The 26,802-nt window shown below is 32.3% G+C and overlaps 1 protein-coding gene and 1 long non-coding RNA gene across 2 annotated transcripts; one reads left to right on the forward strand and one right to left on the reverse strand.

Moving 5' to 3' along the window:
* Window positions 1-15,884: 15,884 nt before the first annotated feature.
* LOC141698490 (uncharacterized) lies at window positions 15,885-17,980 on the reverse strand. The gene is made up of 3 exons (XR_012565135.1): window positions 17,923-17,980; window positions 16,025-16,876; window positions 15,885-15,943 (listed from the first exon to the last, which is right to left on the reverse strand). It is a non-coding gene; the product is annotated as an uncharacterized LOC141698490 (long non-coding RNA).
* Window positions 17,981-19,555: 1,575 nt separating this feature from the next.
* LOC141695812 (uncharacterized) lies at window positions 19,556-19,978 on the forward strand. The gene has a single exon (XM_074500024.1). It carries the CDS (start codon window positions 19,556-19,558, stop codon window positions 19,976-19,978), a length of 423 nt encoding a protein of 140 aa, XP_074356125.1.
* Window positions 19,979-26,802: the final 6,824 nt, after the last annotated feature.

The following is a 26,802-nucleotide window of genomic DNA, read 5'->3' on the forward strand; positions in this document are numbered from 1 at the left end:
TAGGGTTTTTTTGTTTTGGTAGTTCCCACAAGCCATACTTGGGTATTTGGTACACCAAAATAGTAAAAAGGACAGTAGTATGGGTTGCTAACAGAGAAACTCCAATACTTGATACATCAGGGGTCCTAAGGCTAGATGCCAACGGAAGTTTGGCACTATCAGATGGTACAAATAAAGTAGTCCTAGTTGGTCCACAGGAGAATGTTAACATTTTTCAAGTGTATAATACACTAAAAGGCCCATCAGAGGAATCGAGGTCTATTATGGGCAAAGGTACTTGTAATGCAGTCCTACACTGATTGTTTTCATTGTTTCCTACTTGTACTCTGGACATTTTAAAAGTAACAGCCATGCAACCCATGTTTATGAACAAATCCTTGCAATTTTCTAATAACCTCTACCTTGATCACTAGTCCTTACCAATGCTCTCACACTTTCTTTTAATCTAGCACCTAAGTAATGTACTTACATACTCATTTCCTGTTTTCTGCAGCTAATTACTTGAGTTCAATTGATCAGCTTATCTGAGCAAGAAAATTTACAGGAACACCATCAGATTGAGAAAATGTCATTTACTTTGGCAATATTGAAATACTACCGATATTTATTTTTATTCTTTGGAGATCAGGGCTAAATAATTTCAGTTCTCTGAACTTTGTATAGACAAGCACATAAATTTACATATCATAATTTCAGACTACTTGCTAAGCACCACTAGCAATTTCTTTTAATTATTTATACATATACATCAAACAGGAACACAAACAGGAACTTGCAAGTGAGATAAAACACAGCAACAACTAGTGTAAAAAACCTAAAAAATCAAAAAGAAGTACTTGAAATGTACCTGCACTACAGGTATCATTACCGGAAGAGGTAAACAACACCTATAAAAATGTAAAAAACCAACAAAATCACTAAGTACCAAATCCAAATAATTCAAAAAACTATTCTTTTTCCATAAAGTTAAAAACTTTATATCCTGCTGGACTCTCCAAAGCTAAGCAGAAAGCAACTCACAACATACCCTGTTCATTTGCACACACACTGAAATTCACAAAAATAGGGAACATCAAATGTAACATACAAGTAAAGAAAAAATAAACACATACATTTGACACAATATATGGGCATATACATCAAAATTGACACCCACATAATAATTTTAAACAATTACTCGACTAAATAAAAAAATAGGGTTTCTAACTAACAAAAAATAAATAATTATTAAAATTAGGGTTTTAAATTGAAACCCCCAATATAAAAATTAGTGTTTAAAGGTTACCCATTCGAAGTTTTGACCTCTTTAAGATTTAAATTTTTACTTGAGCTCTAAATAAACTCCGTTTTGACGTCCAACGATGAAAACATAGCAGAGTTGGAGAAGTGAGAAAAGTTAGGGGCGAGAGCTATTAGATCAGAGAGCAGAGAGTCGAATTTAGCACATCGAGGAGAGAAAGTCGAATTGAGCACATCGAGTAGAGAAAGTTGAGTTCTTTGGTCTCTATAGAGAGAGTTGAGCACATTTGAGTTGAGAGAGTGGAGAAAGTTTTTGATTTTTTTTTTTGTTTTATGCCTTTTGATATGTAAGTGTTTTAATTTTAATTTTTATATATGTATGTTCTATTGGTAAAGTTGAAAAGAGGGGAAGATCAAGTACTTCAAAATTTTAAGGAAAATAATGGGGGGAGTTTTGAGAGGGAGTGAATTATTTGGTTAAGGGGGAAAGCGGGAGGCGCCCTAGAACATTTTTTTAAAACAGACTTATAACATCGGTTGGTATAATGAGACGGATGTCTATATTAGAAAAAGATATCGGTTGGACAAAACTGATGTATATTTTTTTTTACATCGTAGGACCAACGGATGTGTAACAGGTGATGTCTATTCTACTTTTTCTAGTAGTGAATATACTTATTATAATTATTATATAAAAATTAACTATGTATAAAATTCTATTGAATTAAACAAGTTAAAATTGAATAGTATATTTAAAGAAAAACTGAATACTAAGTTCAATATTACATGAATTTAAGAAAATTCACTTAAAAATGACTAAGATGAAGGTATATTTAGAAAAATATAACGTTTACTTAAAATAGAAAATTATAATTTGGTTACCTGGTTTGTTATTTATTTAAGGAAATTATGGAATATTTAATATTTAATATATTTTACAGTATTCATTTGAAGAAGATTTTTTTTATAAAATTATATTATATATGTATATATATAAATATTTATATATGTATATATATAACTTTGATTTGTACCTTTCTAAGTTCTTCCATAATTTTCATGTCTTTTTGTTTAGATTTTATATTTTTTTTCTAGGTTTATTTTTTTGTGCTCTTCCCATTATTTTTTATTTATTCATATTACTCTATCTCAGATACTTTGAATGTTATTTTGAGTTTTTCACTGTATATAAATAAATAAATATATATATATAAGAACCTTAAAATTAAAAGTAGAAAATAAGGAAATAACTAATGACACAACACTTTAAAAGCCCAACCCACTTCCAACATCACCTACACACAAGCTGGTTCTGTATCACCTTCTTTACTCTCCATTACAACTAATCAACCACAATCTCCAATCTACCTCGACCCACCACCATGTATGATCTATCTCCACCTGCCATCATTATATATCACTAAATTCTTCGATTTTTACAATCACCTACCTTCAATCATTATTTGTATTATATAAATCAATAGCTTGTATAAGAGAAAATGATGAAGATGATCAAAGTTGGAAATAGAGAACAAGGCCTTGATGTTTGGGGTCTATTGAACGATTACTTTGAAATACGGGGAGATTATATGTTAACCAAATATAAAATTATTGAACAATCACCGATAACAACCATCAATTTCCAATAAAAATGAAAGAGTTTATCTTGTAATTAAGACCCTAAAAAAATGAAAGAGTTTGATGGAAATTATGCTTTGCTCAAAGAATAAGAAATGTCCATATTTTGGTTTCTCTTAAATAGGTCTGATGATGAACCTCTCTCCATGTGGTTTAAAGTTATGAAGACTGCTGCTCATACTACAAGTAAACTAGTGTACATATTAAAATATATTTTCACACAAAAAGTTATTACTTTTAATTTTTTTTTTATTTGTGGACCAATGTATAATAAATTGTAGTGAAGTTTTGTTTTATGACCATAGCAATGTATTGATCATGCGTAGAATTTTGATATAATAAGTTAGCTAGTGTCATAATGAAGGCCTTGCTCACATGTGTAACAGTTTTTTGTAATACACTTTTTGCTGGTGCACACACCTGGCATGGGAGAAAATTCAATCAATTTACTATAATTTGTAGTCAAGATATTGTTATTCGATTCTCTCAATGTAATGATCATATTTTATCAGTTATTAAGAGAAGCCCACTCTATGTCTATGTCGGTATTTGGCCTCTTCCCCCAGAATCCATACGTTTAAACGTTGTTCTCAGGAAAAAGGGTTCCCATGAAGGATCGACAATAACTTTAATTATTGACTTTGTGAATGTTGTTCAGAAGACACGCACCTTGCAACCTAATGACCCAAAAATTCTTTTAGATGATGGGGTGGAAATCCTTCATAAATTGGAATATAATGGCTTTGATGTCAATGTAGTACGTGAGCATGTAGTGCAATTGCTATCAATAAAGGACAATAGGGAAGAACATAAAGCTAAGGCAAAGAAACGTACTGATCAGATCGAGAAAGAGGAAGAAAAAATTAAAGATTTGAATAATCACATACGTTTAGTGCAAGATTAGCTTACCTTGCTTTATCAATTAAAGAGGAAAACAATTCAACTGTTGCTTATCTGAAATAAGACAGAGAGAGAATGACTATCTCCGTATGACCGCATTATGCATGTTTTTCCTTTTTTGGGGATTCTCAATCATTCATAACTTATTTCTTTCATTATAATGGTTAGTTTCACAATAAAGTCAGTATGTGACACTAACCAATAACATGAAAGAAATAAGTTATGAATTATTGAGAGTCCCCTAAAAAATATGCATAATCCCATCATAAGGAGATAGTCCTTCTCTATTTGTCTTATTTCAGATGAGCCACAATAGAATCTTTCTGTTCTTTAGTTTACAAAACCAAGGCAAGCTCTTCTTGCAGTAAACCTATGCGATTATTCAAATCATTGATTTTTTCTTCCTCTACCTCAATCTGACTTATAGCTTCATTTGCCTTAGTTTTAAGTTCGTCCTTCTTGTCCTTTATTGATAGCAATTGCACTACATGATAACCTACTACATTGACTTGAAACCCATTATATTCCAATTCATGAAAGATTTCCACCGTATCCTCTAAATTTTTTTTGGGTCATCAGGTTGCAAGATGCATGTCTTCTCAATAACATTGACAAAGCCAACCCTCTTTTTCCGAGAACAAGGTTTGAAAGCATGGACTTTGGGGGAGGCCAAATGCCTACATAAACCCAATACTCTTTCAGAGTGGGCTTTTCTTAATAAATGGTAAAATATGATCATTTTATTGAGAGGATCGGATAACAATATCTTGAATACAATATGTAGTGTATTGATTAACTTTCCTCCCTCGTGAGGTGCCTACATGAGCAAAACGTGTATTACAAAAAACTGCTACACATGTGAGCAAGGCCTTCAATATGACACTAGCTAACTTATTATATCAAAATTCTACGGAGGATCAATATATTGTGATGGCCAGAAAACAAAATATTGACCCAATTTATTATACTTTGGTCCGTAAATAAAAATTGAATAAAAAGTAATAACATTTCGTGTGAAAACGAATTTTAATATATACACTAGCTTACTTGTAATCAGTGACGAGGCTAGTTGTGGTCGTGCAGGGTCCTTTGACCCACTACACTTAAAATCTTATTATTAAATTTTATATATTAAAAAATAAATAATAAGGTTTTGTACTGTGACCCCACTAACTAAAGAGACCAGGTCATCCGCCACTAACCAATTGATCTGGTCATCTGTATTCTACTTTATCGCACAACTACTATCCCCACAAAAATAAATAAGGCATCAGTGTTCACCATTCAATATTTATATTCTCTCTACTAGGTTTGTTTCTTAAGTTCAATTTTAATTGTAAATTTCCTATTTATCTTGATTAACTTCATATTTAGTTTATATTTAGTGTTAACATGTGCATTTTTTTTACAGTGTGAAATTTTTGAGAAAAAAAATTAATAGTGTTACCAAAAAATTATTTTATAGTATATATTTAAATGTGTGCATGTGTGTGCATATATATTAAAATTATTGATTTACTAAAGTATCTTAGGATTTTAATTTTTTTCCATTCAACTTTAATTTTGTTCCATCATATTTAACTGTTTAAATATTAGTATTAATATGTTGCCAAGTGCCAAATAATTACGACGCTTAAAATTGGGAGAAATAATCATTGTATCATTAAAATTTATTCTATTTGTTTATTTAAGTTAAAATATTTTATACTCATAAATTGTAACGTGTGTTTGCAGGAAAATGTTAAAATTTTATGACAAAGTTTAAAGGCCATTGATTTTCGAAGGCAATAATGGGTCAAATGGAGAACCACAATGTGAAGTTAGCAAATATGGATTAAAAAAAAGAAAGTTTAAAATGATATGGATGTAAATGGTGAGGATATAGTCCGAGACTCCGAAAATCTATTGAAGAATTTGATTCTCAAATCCGATGAGAAGACGTTACATTCTTATTGGACTTTGTCAACCATTAGCACAAAATTTTCCATGGACTATAATTTCAGGAAAAAACAGATGTTTCCGAAAGAGTTGGTTTAAAACATGTCATTTGTTGGAATATAGTGAGTCAAAAGATGATGTATTTTGTTTTTTATGCTATCTATTTAGAGGAAACAAGGAGCAAACAGTATTTGGTGATGCAGTTTTTGTGAAAAAAGGGTTTCGAAATTGGAAGAAGGCATTAGAAAGATTTAAAGTCCGTGTGGGAGAGTTAGGGAGTGTTCGTCGTGACTGTGAAACACAATAGTTTGCTTATATAGATCAAAGGAAAAGTAGAGTATACAGTGTCTCAGATGCAAAAGGTAGATTGGATGGGGCTTACAGAACTCGCTTAAAACCAAGTATCGATGTGGTCCGTTTACTTCTTAGAAGTAGTTTCTATAAAGGTAACATTCATCCTATAAAGGTAATTTCTTGGAAATTCTACAATGGTACAATGAACGGTCTCCTGAAGTACAAAAGGTATTCCTCAAAAATGCCTCAAGAAATAATCAACTCACTTACTCAGATATTTAGAAAGGCATTGTCAGTGCTTGCAAAGAATAAACTATTAAAGTTATCATCAACGACATTGGAAACTGTATGTTTTCTATATTGATAGATGGTGCGCATGATAATTCAATGAAGGAACAAATGTCTTTTGTTTTATGATATGTGGATAAGTTCGGTGAGGTACTCGAATATTTTATAGGACTGACACATGTTAGTGACACATCTGCTATATTTTTGAAACTTGACGTTGAGAATGTTTTGACAAAACATGGTCTATCAATTTCAAAATTGAGAGGACAAGGATATGACGGAGTTTCAAATATGCGAGAAGAGCTTAATGGATTGAAGACACTCAGTTTGAAGGAAAATCCCAGCACAGGGTATGTTGATTGTTTTGCTCACGAACTTTAACTAGTATTGTGGCATCTTTTGCAAAAGAGATTCAAGTCTTGAGTCAATTCTTTTACTATATCTCCATGATTGTTAATATGGTTGGTGCTTCTTGTAAGAGAAAGGATGCTCTTAGACAAAAACAACATGATCAGATTGTTCAAAATTTGGGAAAGTCTGAAAAAACAACTGGAACGCGAATACATCAAGAAATAAGTTTGGCTAGACCGGGTGAAACACGTTGGGGATCACATTATAAAACCATAATCTGTATTTTGGCTATGTGGTCTGTAGTACTGGAAGTTCTTGGAGATGTATATAATGATGGTGTTTGTAAGAAACAACGTGGTACAGTTCTTGGCTTGTTTGACAAAATGGAGAGCTACAAATTCATATTTAGAGCTCACTTGATAAGAAATATGTTGGGCTTGACCTTAGAGTTATCTTATTTTCTTCAATAGAAAAAATAGAATATTGTATCTTCGATTGGTTTAGTTGACATAACAAAAATACGATTACAACAAATGAGAGATGATGGCTGGGATAATTATTTGGAAGCAGTTAAATCATTTTGCTTGAAATATGATATTTGCATCACCAATATAAAAGACCGTGTTCCTAGTCACCTTCGAGCTCAAACTGCCCCAACTTACCACCATTATTTTTATGTTGACATTTTTTGTCATGTATCATTTCTTTCACTCTTGTATAAGTCTATGTGTATTAGTTTGATGATAAGTTAAACAAAATACTTAAGTAGAAATCTAGTGTTTGTAGCCTCAACGGATAAGACCACTTTGGTTATCCGTTGATGGAGTAGCTTTACTTAGAAATAAGTTTAGTATTTTAGCACATTTCAGTCTTTGTAAATGAGTTATAATTCTTAGAAGTTGTAGAAATTTATAAGTCATGTTGACTGCTAGTGGATATGCAAATAGAAGGGCTAATTGTAAATATTTCATGCCTTGTAATTTTGTATAAATGAAGTAGTATCAACTGGTAAATTAAAGACCTTCAACAGATGAGAAACAAAGCCTCAACGGATGTCTCTAAAGTTTCAACGGATAACATCCATCAACAGATGAGTGCATCAACGGATAAAGCTTCAACTGCTAAAGCATCAACGGATACGAACATCAACGGATAAAGCCATCAACAGATGAAAACTTCAATGGATGCTCAGTTCCATAGCAGTTGATAGTGACAATTCAAAAGCTGACAGAGGCACATGGGTTGACAGAGACAATTGGAATGTGGTAGCCTCTTGGAGGAATTAAGAAAAAACAGCATTTCCATTCTGGTGCAAACAAGGGAGTAATCAAAGATTCTCAGATTATCTTAGATTACATTGGACAGAGAAATGAAGAAGAAACATGTGAAGAACTATTTTATAATTGTATTGTATCTTTGTCTTCACTTGAAATGCTTGGTGATATATAAACCAAGTTGCATCTAGTAATTATGTGTGAATTTTCAAGAGCTGTTTAGAAAAATTCAGAGAGAAAATCATCTAGTTTGTACTAGGAAGAAGCAGTGAACAATTTATTGTATCACAGATTTTCTAAAATAATCCACCAGAAAAGTTTTTAAAGCCTCTGTGTTCTTTACATTTGTTTTTTGAATATATATCTGTCTGCACTTGCTTAAAGCCATTCAGACACATTTGTTCATCATATACTTAGCTTTTGAAACTACTCAAAACTTGAAAAAGTTTTGAGATTTACATTCAACCCCCCTTCTGTAAATCTCATTGTTAGTTCCTTGCGAATAACAATTGGTATCAGAGCAAGCTCTTGACATAAAAAGAGTTTAAAGATCTATTCTACTAACATCATGAGTAAGAAGGATATTGGAGTGAAGATTCCAATCCTGGAAAGAGATAATTATCATCACTGGAAAGTGAAGATGCATCTACATCTTCTCTCTCAAGATGAAAGCTACATAAACAGCATTGAGAATGGTCCTCACATCCCTCACAAAGTGGCCACAGCTGCTACTGCCACAGTTGTTGTTGGACAGTCTATTCCCAAGGCAAGAGTAGAATGGACTCCTGAAGATATTGAAGAGGTTAACAAGGACAAGAAATCCATGAACATTCTTTTCAATGGCCTAGACAAAGATATGTTTGATAATGTCATTAAGAGCCTCTCTGCTAAGGAAATTTGGGATACTGTACAACTTATCTGTGAAGGTACTGAGAAAGTTAGAGAGAACAAAATATAGCTTCTCATTCAACAATATGAATATTTTCATTCTGAAGAAGGAGAAGCATTGCATGATACTTTTAATAGATTTCAGAAATTGTTGAACGGATTGAAGCTATATGGCAGAGTGTACCAAGTCAAGGATTCCAACTTAAAATTTCTAAGGTCTCTACCAAAGGAATGGAAGCCTATGACTTTTCACTAAGGAATTCTCAATATTATAAGGACTTCACACTTGAAAGTTTATATGGAATTTTGAAGACCCATGAACTTGAGATGGAGCAAGATGAGCTGTTGGAGAAGGGAAAGAGAAAAGGTGGATCAGTTGCACTTGTAGCTGAAAATGATAGAATTGAAGCCAGGAATGAAGAAAAGACAATGCTAAGTCTCAAAATTGGCATAAGCAAATCAGAATCAAGCAAGGGAAAAGAGCAAGTAGCTGAGGTTGAAGACAATTTCAGTCAAGATTTCTCTGATGATGTTGATGAACATCTGGCCTTTCTGTCCAGAAGATTTGCAAAGATGAAATTCAAGAAAAACACTAGAGCCACTAAGCCAAACAAGAACATGGTGGACAAGTCTAAGTTCAAGTGTTATAACTGTGGCACAAGTGGACACTTTGCAAGTGAGTGCAGAAAGCCAACTTCTGAAAAGAAGAAATTTGAGCAAATGGATTACAAAAAGAAATATTACGAATTGCTTAAACAAAAGGAAAGGGATTTTCTGACTCAGGAAAATGACTGGACAGCTGATGGAGCCAATGAAGATGATGATATGGAGTAGGTCAACTTAGCCCTGATGGCTAATTTTGATGAGAATGAAACTAGTTCATCAAGCAACCAGGTAATTACTACTGACCTCTCTCAGCTTTCTAAAAATGAATGCAATGAAGCTATAAATGATATGTCTACTGAATTGTATCATTTACGTGTTTCCCTTAAATCACTGACTAAAGAGAACATTAGAATTAAAGAGAATAATCTGTTTTTAAGTTATAGGAATGCTATGTTAGAGGGTAAGGTAATTGAGCTTGAAAAGATTAAAATCAAATGCTTATCTGTTGAGAGTGAACTAGAAGAGTATGTTAAGAAAGTAGAAATTCTTTCTAAACAACTAGAACGTGAGCAAGAGGTAATCAAGGCCTGGAAAATATCTAGGGATGTTAGTGCTCAAATTGCCAAAGTTCAAGGAATTGAATCCTTCTGCGAGAATGCTTGGAAGAAAAAAAAAGGAAATGGAATTGATTGATGGACTGTCAACGGATGTGGAATCAACAAGAATGGGAAGGTCGGGATTAACAAACACAACAACTACACACCTGATAAGTATGCTCCTAGAAAAAGTTATGTGCATTGTAGTAGTGTTAATCATCTATCTGCTAACTGCAAATCTGTAAAGAATGCTCTCATGCCTTTATCTTCTTCCATGCCTAACATGTCTATGTCACCACTACATGCCATGCTTGTTCTGTCTCAACAGAATCCTCATGCACATTTTGCAAACATGCCATATGTTAATAATCCTTATTTTGCTGCATTTAGTATGCCTCAAATGGCATACAACATGCCTATGTGGAATAACATGTTTGCACAATCTATGCCTTATCAAATTCAACCAAATGTGCTAAATGATTCTGTGACTAACCCTACACTTCAACCAACTAAATCTGAGAGCAAAGTTGACTCAAAGTTACCTAAGTCAAAAGGTGCAGGAAGTGTGAAGTCTAGAAAAAAGACTAACAAGGCTGGACCCAAGGAAACTTGGGTACCAAAATCAACTTGATTTGATTTTGTTGTGTGTAGGGAAAAATAAGGAATCTATGGTACTTGGACAATGGTTGTTCAAGGCACATGACAGGAGATTTCACCCTACTCACAGAGTTTAAGGAGAGAGCTGGCCCTAGTATAACATTTGGAGATGACAACAAAGGGTTCACTATGGGATATGGCTTGATTTCAAAGGAAAATGTCATCATTGATGAAGTTGCACTAGTTGATGGTCTCAAACATAATCTATTGAGCATTAGTCAACTATGTGATAGAGGGAATACTGTTTCCTTCAATATGTAGTGCATTGATAAACTTTCCTCCCTTATGAGGTGTCTACATCAGCAAAAAGTGTAATACAAAAAACTGCTACACATGTGAGCAAGGCCTTCAATATGAAACTAGCTAACTTGTTATATTAAAAATATTCGGAGGATCAATACATTGTGATGGTGAGAAAACAAAATCTTGACTACAACTTATTATACATTGGTCCACAAATAAAAATTGAATAAAAAAGGAATAACATTCCGTGTGAAAACGGATTTTAATATGTACAGTAGCTTACTTGTAGTATGAGCAACATCCTTCATAGCTTTAAACCGTATGGAGAGAGGTCGTTGTCTGACCTATTTTGGGGAAACCAAAATGAGTACGTTTCTTATTCTTTCTCCAAAGCATCATTTCCATCAAACTGTCTTATTTTTCAGCCACAGGGTGTTCATTAGGAGGTAGACAAATAGTTATTAATTTAAATAAAAACTAAACAGAAAATGACCACTTACCAACAAAGAGTTAACGATAAGTTCTATATAAACACTAACTTACTGGTTAAAATAGCGGTCTTGAGTGTTTCAAACCATTTGGAGAGAGGGTCATCATCTCACAATTTCAATGGTGGTACAAGGAGGGTGGACTTTTCTCCTTCTTTTATAAAGATTTTTCCTAAAGAGCATGCAAAATTATTATGAGGTAAAATACATGTTAGATGACTAGGTAGCTAATGATGGTGGTATATTTTAAATGTAGTGAAGTTTTGTTTTATGACCATTACAATATATTGATCCTCCGTTGACTTTTGATATAACAAGTTAGCTAGTGTCATAATGAAGGTCTTGCTTACATGTGTAACAGTTTTTGTAATAATACTTTTTTTGCTGTGCACGGACCTCGCATCGGAGGAAATTCAATCAATTTATAACAATTTGTAGTCAAGATATTGTTATCCTATCCTCTCATTGTAATTATCATTTTTTATGAGAAGCCCACTCTAGAAGAGTATTGAGTCTATGTCGGCATTTGGCATGTTCCCCGAGAATCCACACTTTCAAACTTTGTTCTCGGAAAAAAGGGTTCCCGTGAAGGATCGGTAATAACTTTAGAGGTTGCCTTTGTCAATGTTGTTGAGAAGACACACACCTTGCAACCTAAAGACCCAAAAAATATTTTTAGATGATATGGTGGAAATCATTCATAAATTAGAATATAATGGGTTTGAATATTTTTAGTGTCACATACTGACTTTCTTGTGACACTAACCATTAAGATGAAATAAATAGGTTATGAATGATTGAGAGTCCCCAAAAAAAGAAAAACATGCATAATCCCCTCATACGAAGATAGTCCTTATCTATCTGTCTTTTTTCAGATGAGCGACAGTTCAATCTTTCTGCTCTTTAGTTGACAAAGCCAAGGCAAGCTCTTCTTGTAGTAAACCTATGTGATTATTCAAATCATTGATTTTTTCTTCCTTTTCCTTTTCCTTGATTAGTAGATTTCTTTGACTTAGCTTTAAGTTCATCCCGCTTGTCCTTTATTGATAGCAATTGCACTACACGGACACCTACTACATTAACATGAAGCCCATTATATTCCAATTCATGAAGGATTTCCACCGTATCCTCTAAATGTTTTTTGGGTCATCAGGTTGCAAGAGGCATATCTTCTCAACAAAATTGATAAAGTCAACCATTAAAGTTATTGTCGAACCTTCACAAGAACCCTCCTTTTCTAAAAGCAAGGTTTGAAAGCGTGGATTCTGGTGGAACAGGTCAAATGCCTGCATAGACTCAATACTCTTCGAGAGTGTGCTTTTCTTAATAAATGGAAAAATACGATCATTATATTGAGAGGATCGAATAACAATATCTTGACTACAATATGTAGTCATTGAATAACTCTCCTCCCTTGTGATGTGCCTACATGAGCAAAAAGTGTATTACAAAAAACTCCAACACATCCGTGCAAGGCCTTCAATATGACACTAGCTAACTTATTATATCAAAATTCTACGGAGGATCAATACAGTGTGATGGTTAGAAAACAAAATCTTGAATACAGCTTATTGTACATTGGTCCACAAATAAAAATTGAATAAAAAGTAATAACATTTCATGTGAAAACGGATTTTAATACGTACACTAGCTTACTTGTAGCATGAGCCTCAGTCTTTATAGCTTTAAACCGTATGGAGAGAGGTGGTTGTCTGATATATTTTACGGAAACCAAAATGCGGACATTTCTTATTCTTTCAGCAAATCATCATTTCCATCAAACACTCTTATTTTTTTAGCACCAGGGTTTTAATTGGGAGGTAGACAAATAGTTATTAATTTAAATAAAAACTAAACCGAAATTACCACTTACCAACAAAGAGTTAAAATAAGTTCTATATGAACACTAACTTACTTATTAAAACAGCCGCCTTGAGGTTGCAAACCATTTGGAGAGAGGGTCATCATCGAGCTATTTCAATGATGGGTACAAGGACGGTGGACTTTTCCCCTTCTGTCAAAAAGATTTTTCCTAAAGTGCATGCAAAATTATTATTAGGTACAACAGATGCTAGATGACTAGGTAGCTAATGATGGTGGTAAGTTTTACCACATACACATTTTGTACCTTGAGTTGTAGATGGAAGGTCTATATGGGGTTCTTGATGGAGTTCTTCTTCTTCCATTTTTTGAACACACATTTTCTTCTTTTTTTAACTGGACTTTATTCTACAATATACATCTGGTTTTTTTTCTAAAACATTTGTTGGATTATAATAAAAATTATATTAATTTCAAAAATTTGAGTGAATTAGGCAATTTTTAAAACACAAATTTGCCATGACCTACGTGTCCCGATGTTCAACATCTAATTTCATATCTAAAAAATGTATAGAGCTTATACTATGATTTTAAATAGAAAATTATATAGATGGTATATATAACTCAATATTTATTTAACACCATTGAGACATATATATATATATATATGTATATATGTGTGTGTAATTATATGTTACTCTAATTTCTAATTATCATATCATAGATGTCAATACATAAAATTGAACAAATTAAAATATAACAAGTTATGAAACAATGTACAAAGTGAAAATAATGTATGTAGATCATGAGCATGTTAAATTTCACCAATTAAAAATAAACAAGTTGTGAAATAAAGTTGAAAGTGAACATTGTACATGACATCTTATAGCCCACATGGCCTATAGTATTGAAATTGGGATAAATGTGCAGGGGAGTTTTGTTTTTAGGGAGGGTGTGTGTTAGTGGGGTGAGATCTTTTAGTAGACATGGATAATGGTGTTAAAATTGGGGTACATGTGCGGGGGAGTTTTGTTTTTGGGGAAGGTGTGTGTTCGTGAGGGAGAGAGGCTTAAGAGAATGACACATGTGACAATGTGTGTTTGTAAACATACCATAAAATTTATATGCAAACATAATCTTATTCGTTTTCCAAACTAAAAAATGAACATTCACTACTAGAAAAACCTGAATACAAATCGGCTAAAAACCGATGTCTATGAATGAAAAAATCCGATATCTTCATGGGTGATGTTAAAGACCCCCTCCATTTAACATTGCTTTTAAACTGATGTGAAAGAGGACATATAAGATAGATTTTTTATATGAAACTGATATCTATATCTTGATGTTAAATTTTTTATACACATCTATTATTGATATATTAATATAATATGATATTTTTATCAATTTAAACATATTCTAGATAAGAAAAATGTTTCATTTTTCTCATTAAACTGATGTTACTAATACCGATAACATCGCTTTCAAGCAAATCCGATGTGAATTGAATCTTTAACATCGGTTCCTATCTGAGGACTGGTTTTTATAGTCATTGAACTGATGTCTATAAGAATTAATAACATCATTTTTTTAACCAAATGTTGTCTAAATTCTGTTTAACATCAGTTCTATATTCTTATGCCTTTGTCTGTTGTGGTATTTAACATCAATTTTTTTTAAAAAACTGATGTTTATGTACTACTTAAACTGATATATTAAGCCTTGGTAGACATCAATTTTGTACTGATGGCAAAATTTGCCAAACTAAATAAATTGCCAAACCAAAAATTTCCAAAACTAATTACTACATAATACCAAATTGTCTATAGATTATGTTAGAATATAATCTAAACTTGTTTTATTTATTTATTGCTTATTTACTATATATGCAAATAAATTGCTGTCATTGATTTATTTGAGGCAGCAAGTTTAGGTCGTGGTTGTTAGCGTTGATTTAGGAGTTGATACAGGAGTGGAGTTAAAATAGGAGAGTTCCTGATTTGTCTCAATCACTGGTGTATGTTTAGCTATTTAGTTCCTTTCTACACTCAAATGATGATTGAGTGTTTCACATTGTAAGCAAGCATTTATTCAATAAATACAAAAACCGAGCTTTGGCTCATCTGTATGTATGTTGATTATTCCGCAGACTTACAATATACATTTGAGTAAAACGTTTCTGGGCTCTATAGATTCATCAACCAGTATCCAAATATAAGTACAACATGTAATTGTGCACTACTAATAATATCCGACAACATGTAATCAAAACAGAGAAAGTTGGCTGAATTCTGGAGAGCTTCTCTGGAGTAGATGAAATTGTGGTCTGAATTTCCAGTGTCACAGCATGCCCAACAAATGCAAATGCGATTTGGCCTAATGTGTTGAAGACCCTGAAAATTGAATCACCTCAGGTTACTATATACAGGTGTACTTTAAGGAAAAAGTGTATAAAATTGCATAAAAGAACACACTTAATATTTAGTAACACAATATGACCCTATACAACCTTAATGGAGTCTCAAAGTATATAAGCTTGTTTAGGAGTATGCAGATTAACCTGATGGCTGTTCAACATCATAAAATTAATAAGGACCAGTTTCTGAAGCAAACGAAAACTCATGAAGAGAAGAAGTCACCTGCTCCATAAATTTCTTCGACATGTCCTGCTTCTGCATATCATCACTCGTCGGAAGCCCGTTTATTTTTGGCGCTGGTCAAACTACAAACCAACAATATGAGTCATATTAGTTAGAAAACACTGTTGATATTACTTTAGCAAAGATATATGTTGGAACTTCACCATCATCTTCTCCATAGTTGATCGGGTTTCTCCATCTAGATCAGATAGCTTGCTACTCTCAGGCTCTACCTTTTGAGTGTCTACTTCCGGATCACCTTTAACCAAGTACTTACACCATTGCATTCTGTCCTGCTTTGAAAGAAGTACGAAGATACACTTTTGGTCCTCTGTAAAATGAAAAGTCAGTGCTTTTACACATAATATATAATATTAACAATTTAGTACAGTGTCTGTCCATATATACCAACAAGCTCAGACCTTTAGTATAGTGTCTGTCCATATATACCGACAAGGTCTGTCCATGACAGGGTTTGTTTATCCATTGCTTTCATTTCCAGTTTTGCAAGGGTCTAATTTTTTAGAATCTTACTCGGTCGAGCTAACGTTATAGCAAACTCCGACTTCACATCAGCAGTAGTTACACAATGACTTAATTCCCATTCTAGGATCAGCAGAAAGCAAAAGACATACATCAGCTTATGCAAATATAAATTAAAAAAGTTAAGGCTCGGACTAAAACAATCAGCTAGTACGACATGATACTTTTGCGAAGAAATAAAATTGTTATTGGAGGAAAATTTTATTTAGATTATTTAACGATGCTTGAAACTGAAACTTGTCAACAGTAAGGTAATCATAACAAGAGTACATGTGATGTGACAACATCAAACCTGAGTGATATAAGGCAACACATAACAAAAGTACGATTCTGGTTGTCTTCAAAGTTCAAACTGATTCAAATACATTACTACCATGAGATCCTGATTTATTTGGGTCAAAAGAGATGCGTAACCGAGATCCTGGATGATATACATCAAAATCAGTTCCGGACGGCTTTCCTTGTATATTTTCCTGCAGAAAAATTATGAAAATTATGTAAATGACAACTTAAGTTACAGAAACTTTACTTGTAAATGAGAATTCAAGTTCTAGAAACTTGAACTTCACCTGTAATATTAAGATGGTACATGCCAAATTAAGCATGGATTATTATTGTGATGGTATCTTAACATCCACCTAAGAAATAAACCAAGTATCATAGTCCACAACAAACAAAGCAACGATATCATCAGGTTTTCGAATATATACCAAATTTGGGCATGTGATTCACATTTTTGATCCACAAAGAGAGATTCCTCAATTTGGTTGAGACGTCACCAAACTGAGTCTACTATCTACCTTCAAAATTTCTTAGACAATATTTTTTATCTCATTGAAAGGGTTTTTAAGTTAGTCTTTTATCCGTGCTAGAGGCTGTGGAAGCCAAAGAGCAATATATAGGTGGTCCAGCCTCATCACGATACTCTTAAGTTCAAATACATGTACTAAATTGTTAGTATATATGGACAGACCCTTGACATAATAACTGTGAATCAGACCTTTAGAGATGGACAGAGAACCATTGAATCAGCTGGTGGTGTATTCACTCTAGGGTTTTTTTGTTTTGGTAGTTCCGACAAGCGATACTTGGGTATTTGGTACACCAAAATAGTAAAAAGGACAGTAGTATGGGTTGCTAACAGAGAAACTCCAATACTTGATACATCAGGGGTCCTAAGGCTAGATGCCAACGGAAGTTCGGCACTATCAGATGGTACAAATAAAGTAGTCCTAGTTGGTCCACAGGAGAATGTTAACATTTTTCAAGTGTATAATACACTAAAAGGCCCATCAGAGGAATCGAGGTCTATTATGGGCAAAGGTACTTGTAATGCAGTCCTACACTGATTGTTTTCATTGTTTCCTACTTGTACTCTGGACATGTTAAAAGTAACATCCATGCAACCCATGTTTATGAACAAATACTTGCAATTTTCTAATAACCTCTACCTTGATCACTAGTCCTTATCAATGCTCTCACACTTTCTTTTAATCTAGCACCTAAGTAATGTACTTACCTACTCATTTCCTGTTTTCTGCAGCTAATTACTTGAGTTCAATTGATCAGCTTATCTGAGCAAGAAAATTTACAGGAACACCATCAGATTGAGAAAATGTCATTTAGTTTGGCAATATTGAAATACTACCGATATTTATTTTTATTCTTTGGAGATCAGGGCTAAATAATTTCAGTTCTCTGAACTTTGTATAGACAAGCACATAAATTTACATATCATAATTTCAGACTACTTGCTAAGCACCACTAGCAATTTCTTTTAATTATTTATACATATACATCAAACAGGAACACAAACAGGAACTTGCAAGTGAGATAAAATACAGCAACAACTAGTGTAAAAAACCTAAAAAATCAAAAAGAAGTACTTGAAATGTACCTGCACTACAGGTATCATTACCGGAAGAGGTAAACAACACCTATAAAAATGTAAAAAACCAACAAAATCACTAAGTACCAAATCCAAATAATTTAAAAAACTATTCTTTTTCCATAAAGTTAAAAACTTTATATCCTGCTGGACTCTCCAAAGCTAAGCAGAAAGCAACTCACAACATACCCTGTTCATTTGCACATACACTGAAATTCACAAAAATAGGGAACATCAAATGTAACATACAAGTAAAGAAAAAATAAACACATACATTTGACACAATATATGGGCATATACATCAAAATTGACACCCACATAATAATTTTAAACAATTACTCGACTAAATAAAAAAATAGGGTTTCAAACTAACAAAAAATAAATAATTATTAAAATTAGGGTTTTAAATTGAAACCCCCAATATAAAAATTAGAGTTTAAAGGTTACCCATTCGAAGTTTTGACCTCTTTAAGATTTAAATTCTGACTTGAGCTGTAAATAAACTCCGTTTTGACGTCCAACGATGAAAACATAGCAGAGTTGGAGAAGTGAGAAAAGTTAGGGGCGAGAGCTATTAGATCGAGAGAGCAGAGAGTCGAATTTAGCACATCGAGGAGAGAAAGTCGAATTGAGCACATCGAGTAGAGAAAGTTGAGTTCACTACAAAAAAAACGGCTAAATACAACCACCCAAAAAACGGTTGTATTTAGTTAAATTCGACCGTTTTCGGTTGTATTTAGCTAAATACGACCGGTTTTTGGACCGGTTGTATTCGCTCGAGTAATATTTAGTAAACCGGTTGTATTTAGTACTAAATATGACCGACTAAATACAACCGGATAAATATAACCGCTTAAATACGACCGGCTAAATACAACCGCTTCTAGTCAAATTTGATTTTTCACTAAAAATTTGAAAATCCCGCCCAAACTTTTAAATTTTTTGAAAAAATTTAAAAAGTCCGCCAAAAATCAAATTCGACCGGATATGGTGGAAAAGAAAATTCTAAATTCGACTACATTCGGTCGAAATAAGGATCACCAAATTCAAAAAAAAAATACAGAGCCGGAAGCTAGATATTTTCCGAATTCCGATGAGCCTCACAAAAAAATACATTTTCTGCATCAACCCATTACACAACTTCCTAAAGCCACGGAACACAGAAAAACCATTACTGAAGTTGAATTAATCACGGATGAAAACTGTGTGTATACAGAGGAGAGGCGGTTGCGCGGTGAGAGAAGAAGAGAGGGTGAGGTGAGAGATGAGCCTTTGTCTCGTTGCGGCCATGTTTCTTCTCTGTATCGCCGCCGCAATCACCACCGTCTACTTCCTTTTATTCAAACCCAAACACCCTCAAATCACCGTTAACGTCGTCCAATTCCCCACCTTCACTCTCTCTGACGACGCCGTTAGCTTCACCTTCTTCCAGTTCGTCACCGTTACTAACCCTAACCGCGACACCTTCACGCATTACGACAGTTTGTTACAGCTTGATTACTCCGACGATACAATCGGATTCGTGTTTATTCCGGCTGGGAGGATTTATGCCGGGAGGAGCCAGAGGATGTCGGCGAAGTTTGAGGTAGAGAGGTTTCTGGTGCCGGAGAAGAGGAGAGTGACGGCGACGGTAGGGGATGGAGTTGAGACGAAGGGAGTGTTGGGTTGGGGTGGGGGTGGGTGCTGAGGCTGGTTAAATAATATCTTTTATTTTTATTTATAATTTTGTTTTAAAACATGTGATTTGAACCATTTGATTGTTGATTTAGAAATCGAATTTCGTGCGTTAGATGTAAGTCACACGGATCGCTGACATGGCACTAAATTCAACCGTCATCGATTGTTTTAGGACTGTCAATTTATAAATTCAAACAATATTGGTTGATATTACCCATTTTACGTTATTAATATTAAAATTACTTATAATTTCATGGACAAAAAAAATAGTACATTATTAATCGTTTTTTTACAAAATATTGTAATTTATTTTAACAACTCGTTATTTAATATTAAAAATGAAATCATATTATTGGTTAATTTTATTATGAATATAACTAATAAGAGTGTGTCGTGAAATTTAGGATATTAAGTTTAAATATATCTTATTTGTAAAAGTATTCAATGTCTAATAATTAAAAAAAAATTGAAATTTTGCATATAACATTTTCTTTTTACCATTTTAACATCAGTACGGTTGTATCATTCTACCATTTTCAATATATGATATGTCTTAACTCCTAAACTAAATAGTAGTATACGATATGTTTTTTGTTAAAATAATCAAAGTCTGAGGATTAATTTTTTTTAAAATTTTGCCAAAAACATTTTCGTTTAACCATTTTCACAACTTTACGGTTGGATCATTCACAAATTTTGCTTTTTTAACAGTCAACTAGTAATTTGACCCGTACTTCTAACTAGTGTTTAATCTCATACTGATGATTCGATATTTTTAAAAATATTAATGAATGATCCAATCGCACGGATATCAAGATCTGTATATTTTAGTGATATGACAAAAATTTTAGAAAAAAATAAATATATTTGGTTTGCTTTTTTAACAGTCAACTAGTAATTTGGCCCGTACTTCTAACTAGTGTTTAATCCCATATTGATGATTTGATATTTTTAAAAATATTAATGAATGATCCAACCATACGAATGTCAAGATCTGTATATTTTAGTGATATGACAAAAATTTTAAAAAAAAATAAATATCTTTGGTTTGCCTTTTCAATAGTCAAAGAGTAGTTTGACCAGTACTTCTAACTAGTGTTTAATCCCATATTGATGATTCGATATTTTTAAAAATATTAATGAATGATCCAATCGTACCGATATCAAGATTTGTATATTTTAGAGATATGACAAAAATTTTAGAAAAAAATAAATATATTTGGTTTGCTTTTTTAACAGTCAACTAGTAATTTGACCCGTACTTCTAACTAGTGTTTAATCCCATATTGATGATTTGATATTTTTAAAAATATTAATGAATGATCCAATCGTCCGAATGTCAAGATCTGTATATTTTAGTGATATCACAAAAATTTTAGAAAAAAATAAATATCTTTGGTTTGCCTTTTTAATAGTCAAAGAGTAGTTTGACGAGTACTTCTCACTAGTGTTTAATCCCATATTGATGATTCGATATTTTTAAAAATATTAATGAATGATCCAACTGTACGGATGTCGAGATCTGTATATTTTAGTGATATGACAAAAATTTTAGAAAAAAAATATATTTGGTTTGTTTTATTAACAGTCAACTAGTAATTTGACCTGTACTTCTAACTAGTATTTAATCCCATATTTATGATTCGATATTTTTAAAAATATTAATGAATGTTCCAATCGTACGGATATCAAGATCTGTATATTTTAGTGATATGACAAAAATTTTAGAAAAAAATAAATATATTTGGTTTGTTTTTTTTAACAGTCAACCCGTACTTCTAACTAGTGTTTAATACCATATTGATGATTTGATATTTTTAAAAATATTAATGAATGATCCAACCGTACGGATGTCAAGATCTGTATATTTTAGTGATATGACAAAAATTTTAGAAAAAAATAAATATCTTTGGTTTGCCTTTTTAATAGTCAAAGAGTAGTTTGACAAGTACTTCTAACTAGTGTTTAATCCCATATTGATGATTCGATATTTTTAAAAATATTAATGAATGATCCAACCGTACGGATGTCAAGATCTGTATATTTTAGTGATATGACAAAAAATTTAGAAAAAAAATATATTTGGTTTGCTTTATTAACAGTCAACTAGTAATTTGACCTGTACTTCTAACTAGTGTTTAATCCCATATTGATGATTCGATATTTTTAAAAATATTAATGAATGATCCAATCGTACGGATATCAAGATCTGTATATTTTAGTGATATGACAAAAATTTTAGAAAAAAATAAATATATTTGGTTTGCTTTTTTAACAGTCAACTAGTAATTTGACCCGTACTTCTAACTAGTGTTTAATCCCATATTGATGATTTGATATTTTTTAAAATATTAATGAATGATCCAACCCTACGGATGTGAAGATCTGTATATTTTAGTGATATGACAAAAATTTTAGAAAAAAATAAATATCATTGGTTTGCCTTATTAATAGTCAAAGAGTAGTTTGACCAGTACTTATAACTAGTGTTTAATCCCATATTGATGTTTCGATATTTTTAAAAATATTAATGAATGATCCAACTGTACGGATGTCAAGATCTATATATTTTAGTGATATGACAAAAATTTTAGAAAAAAATAAATAAATTTGGTTTGCTTTTTTAAAAGTCAACTAGTAATTTGACAAGTATTTCTAACTAGTGTTTAATCCCATATTGATGTTTCGATATTTTTAAAAATATTAATGAATGATCCAATCGTACGGATGTCAAAATAGTTAAAATTTAAATATTTTAATTACTTACATTTTTCCGTAAACTTTTTTTTTGACAATTTTCATACCCGTATGGTTGGATTATAATTTAAAACAAATACAAAATAAATTGAAACTCTCAAACTATAATTATTAATTGAACGATAAATATCTAACTACCATAATAATCTTTTTTTGCAAGAACTAAAATATAAATTTCGTGTAAATTTTATTCTATATTTTTTTCCAGAAATTTTCCTCCATTTTTAAAAATAATTCTGCCGAAATTGGTTGAATTTTGTACAAAATTCGTTGGCGGGAAAATTCCCTCCATTTTTTGGCAAGGCTAAATTCGACCGAATGCGGTTGAATTTAGGAGCATGGCTAAACTCAACCGTATACGGTTGCATATTTATCCGATTGTAATTAGTAAGGCTAAATTCGACCGAATGCGGTTGAATTTAGGAGCACGCCTAAACTCAACCGTATATAAACACGGTTGTATTTATTCGGTTGTAATTAGTACTAAATTCGACCGCGTAAATACGACCGTATTTAAAAACGACCGCATGCGGTTGTATTTAGCCGCACCCTTAATTTCAACCGAAAACGGTTGAATTTGATGTCGGTTGTATTTGTGCAGTTGTATTTAGTCTTGTTTTCTTGTAGTGGTTCTTTGGTCTCGATAGAGAGAGTTGAGCACATTTGAGTTGAGAGAGTGGAGAAAGTTTTTGATTTTTTTTTGTTTTATGCCTTTTGATATGTAAGTGTTTTAATTTTAATTTTTATATATGTATGTTCTATCGGTAAAGTTGAAAAGAGGGGAATATCAAGTACTTCAAAATTTTAAGGAAAATAATGGGGGGAGTTTTGAGAGGGAGTGAATTATTTGGTTAAGGGGGAAACGGGGAGGCGCCCTGGAATATTTTTTTAAAACAGACTTATAACATCGGTTGGTATAATGACACGCATCTCTATATTAGAAAAAGAAATCGGTTGGACAAAACTGATGTATAATTTTTTTTACATCGGTGCTAGGACCAACGGATGTGTAAGAGGCGATGTCTATTCTACTTTTTCTAGTAGTGAATATACTTATTATAATTATTATATAAAAATTAACTATGTATAAAATTCTATTGAATTAAACAAGTTAAAATTGAATAGTATTTTTAAAGAAAAACTGAATACTAAGTTCAATATTACATGAATTTAAGAAAATTCACTTAAAAACGACTAAGATGAAGGTATATTTAGAAAAATATAACGTTTACTTAAAATAGAAAATTATAATTTGGTTACCTGGTTTGTTATTTATTTAAGGAAATTATGGAATATTTAATATTTAATATATTTTACAGTATTCATTTGAAGAAGATTTTTTTTATAAAATTATATTATATATGTATATATAAATATTTATATATGTATATATATAACTTTGATTTTTAGCTTTCTAAGTTCTTCCATAATTTTCATGTCTTTTTCTTTAGATTTTTTATTTTTTTTCTAGGTTTATTTTTTTGTGCTCTTCCCATTATTTTTTATTTATTCATATTACTCTATCTCACATACTTTGAATGTTATTTTGAGTTTTTCAGTGTATATAAATAAATAAATATATATATATAAGAATCTTAAAATTAAAAGTAGAAAATAAGGAAATAACTAATGACACAGCACTTTAAAAGCCCAACCTACTTCCAACATCACGTACACACAAGATGGTTCTGTATCACCTTCTTTACTCTCCGTTACAACTAATCAACCACAATCTCCAATCTACCTCGACCCACCACCATGTATGATCTATCTCCACCTGCCATCATTATATATCACTAAATTCTTCGATTTTTACAATCACCTACCTTCAATCATTATTTGTATTATATAAATCAATAGCTTGTATAACAGAAAATGATGAAGATGATCAAAGTTGGAAATACAGAACAAGGCGTTGGTGTTTGGGGTCTATTGAACGATTACTTTGAAATACGGGGAGATTATATGTTAACCAAATATAAAATTATTGAACAATCACCGATAACAACCATCAATTTCCAATAAAAATGAAAGAGTTTATCTTCTAATTAAGACCCTGAAAAAATGAAAGAGTTTGATGGAAATTATGCTTTGCTCAAAGAATAAGAAATGTCCATATTTTGGTTTCCCTTGATGATGAACCTCTCTCCATGTGGTTTAAAGTTATGAAGACTGCTGCTCATAATACAAGTAAACTAGTGTACATATTAAAATCTGTTTTCACACAAAAAGTTATTACTTTTATTTTTATTTTATTTGTGGACCAATGTATAATAAATTGTAGTGAAGTTTTGTTTTATGACCATAGCAATGTATTGATCATGCATAGAATTTTGATATAATAAGTTAGCTAGTGTCATAATGAAGGCCTTGCTCACATGTGTAACAGTTTTTTGTAATACACTTTTTGCTGGTGCACACATCTCGCATGGGAGAAAATTCAATCAATTTACTATAATTTGTAGTCAAGATATTGTTATTCGATTCTCTCAATGTAATGATCATATTTTATCACTTATTAAGTGAAGCCCACTCTAGATGAGTATTAAGTCTATGTCGGTATTTGGCCTCTTCCCCTAGAATCCATACGTTTAAACGTTGTTCTCAGGAAAAAGGGTTCCCATGAAGGATCGACAATAACTTTAATTGTTGACTTTGTGAATGTTGTTGAGAAGACACGCACCTTGCAACCTAAAGACCCAAAAATTCTTTTAGATGATGTGGTTGAAATCCTTCATAAATTGGAATATAATGGCTTTGATGTCAATGTAGTACGTGAGCATGTAGTGCAATTGCTATCAATAAAGGACAACAGGGAAGAACATAAAGCTAAGGCAAAGAAACGTACTGATCAGATCGAGGAAGAGGAAGAAAAAAATAAAGATTTGAATAATCACATACGTTTACTGCAAGATTAGCTTACCTTGCTTTATCAATTAAAGAGGAAAACAATTCAATTGTTGCTCATCTGAAATAAGACAGAGAGAGAATGACTATCTCCGTATGACCGCATTATGCATGTTTTTCCTTTTTTGGGGATTCTCAATCATTCATAACTTATTTCTTTCATTATATTGGTTAGTTTCACAATAAAGTCAGTATGTGACACTAACCAATAACATGAAAGAAATAAGTTATGAATTATTGAGAGTCCCGTAAAAAAAACATGCATAATCCCCTCATACGGAGATAGTCCTTCTCTATTTGTCTTATTTCAGATGAGCGACAGTTGAATCTTTCTGCTATTTAGTTGACAAAGCCAAGGCAAGCTCTTCTTGTAGTAAACCTATGTGATTATTCAAATCATTGATTTTTTCTTCTTTTTCCTTTTCCTTGATCAGTAGATTCCTTTGACTTACCTTTAAGTTCATCCCGCTTGTCCTTTATTGATAGCAATTGCACTACACGGACACCTACTACATTAACATGAAACCCATTATATTCCAATTCATGAAGGATTTCCACCGTATCCTCTAAATGTTTTTTGGGTCATCAGGTTGCAAGAGGCATATCTTCTCAACAAAATTGATAAAGTCAACCATTAAAGTTATTGTCGAACCTTCACAAGAACTCTCCTTTTCTGAGAGCAAGGTTTGAAAGCGTGGATTCTGGTGGAACAGGTCAAATGCCTGCATACACTCAATACTCTTCCAGAGTGTGCTTTTCTTAATAAATGGAAAAATATGATCATTATACTGAGAGGATCGAATAACAATATCTTGACTAAAATATGTAGTCATTGAATAACTCTCCTCCCTTGTGATGTGCCTACATCAGCAAAAAGTGTATTACAAAAAACTCCTAGACATCTGTACAAGGCCTTCAATATGACACTAGCTAACTTATTATATCAAAATTCTACGGAGGATCAATACAGTGTGATGGTTAGAAAACAAAATCTTGACTACAACTTATTGTACATTGGTCCACAAATAAAAATTGAGTAAAAAGTAATAACATTTCATGTGAAAACGGATTTTAATACGTACACTAGCTTACTTGTAGTATGAGCCTCAGTCTTTATAGCTTTTAACCGTATGGAGAGAGGTGGTCGTCTGACATATTTAGGGAAACCAA

This window comes from Apium graveolens, chromosome 11 (assembly GCF_009905375.1).
Source record: "Apium graveolens cultivar Ventura chromosome 11, ASM990537v1, whole genome shotgun sequence".
In the NCBI taxonomy this organism is placed as follows: domain Eukaryota; kingdom Viridiplantae; phylum Streptophyta; class Magnoliopsida; order Apiales; family Apiaceae; genus Apium; species Apium graveolens.

Coding starts and splice junctions, on each gene's coding strand:
- LOC141695812 (XM_074500024.1), top strand. CDS start 19,556: ATGAGCCTTTGTCTCGTTGCGGCCATGTTTCTTCTCTGTATCGCCGCC.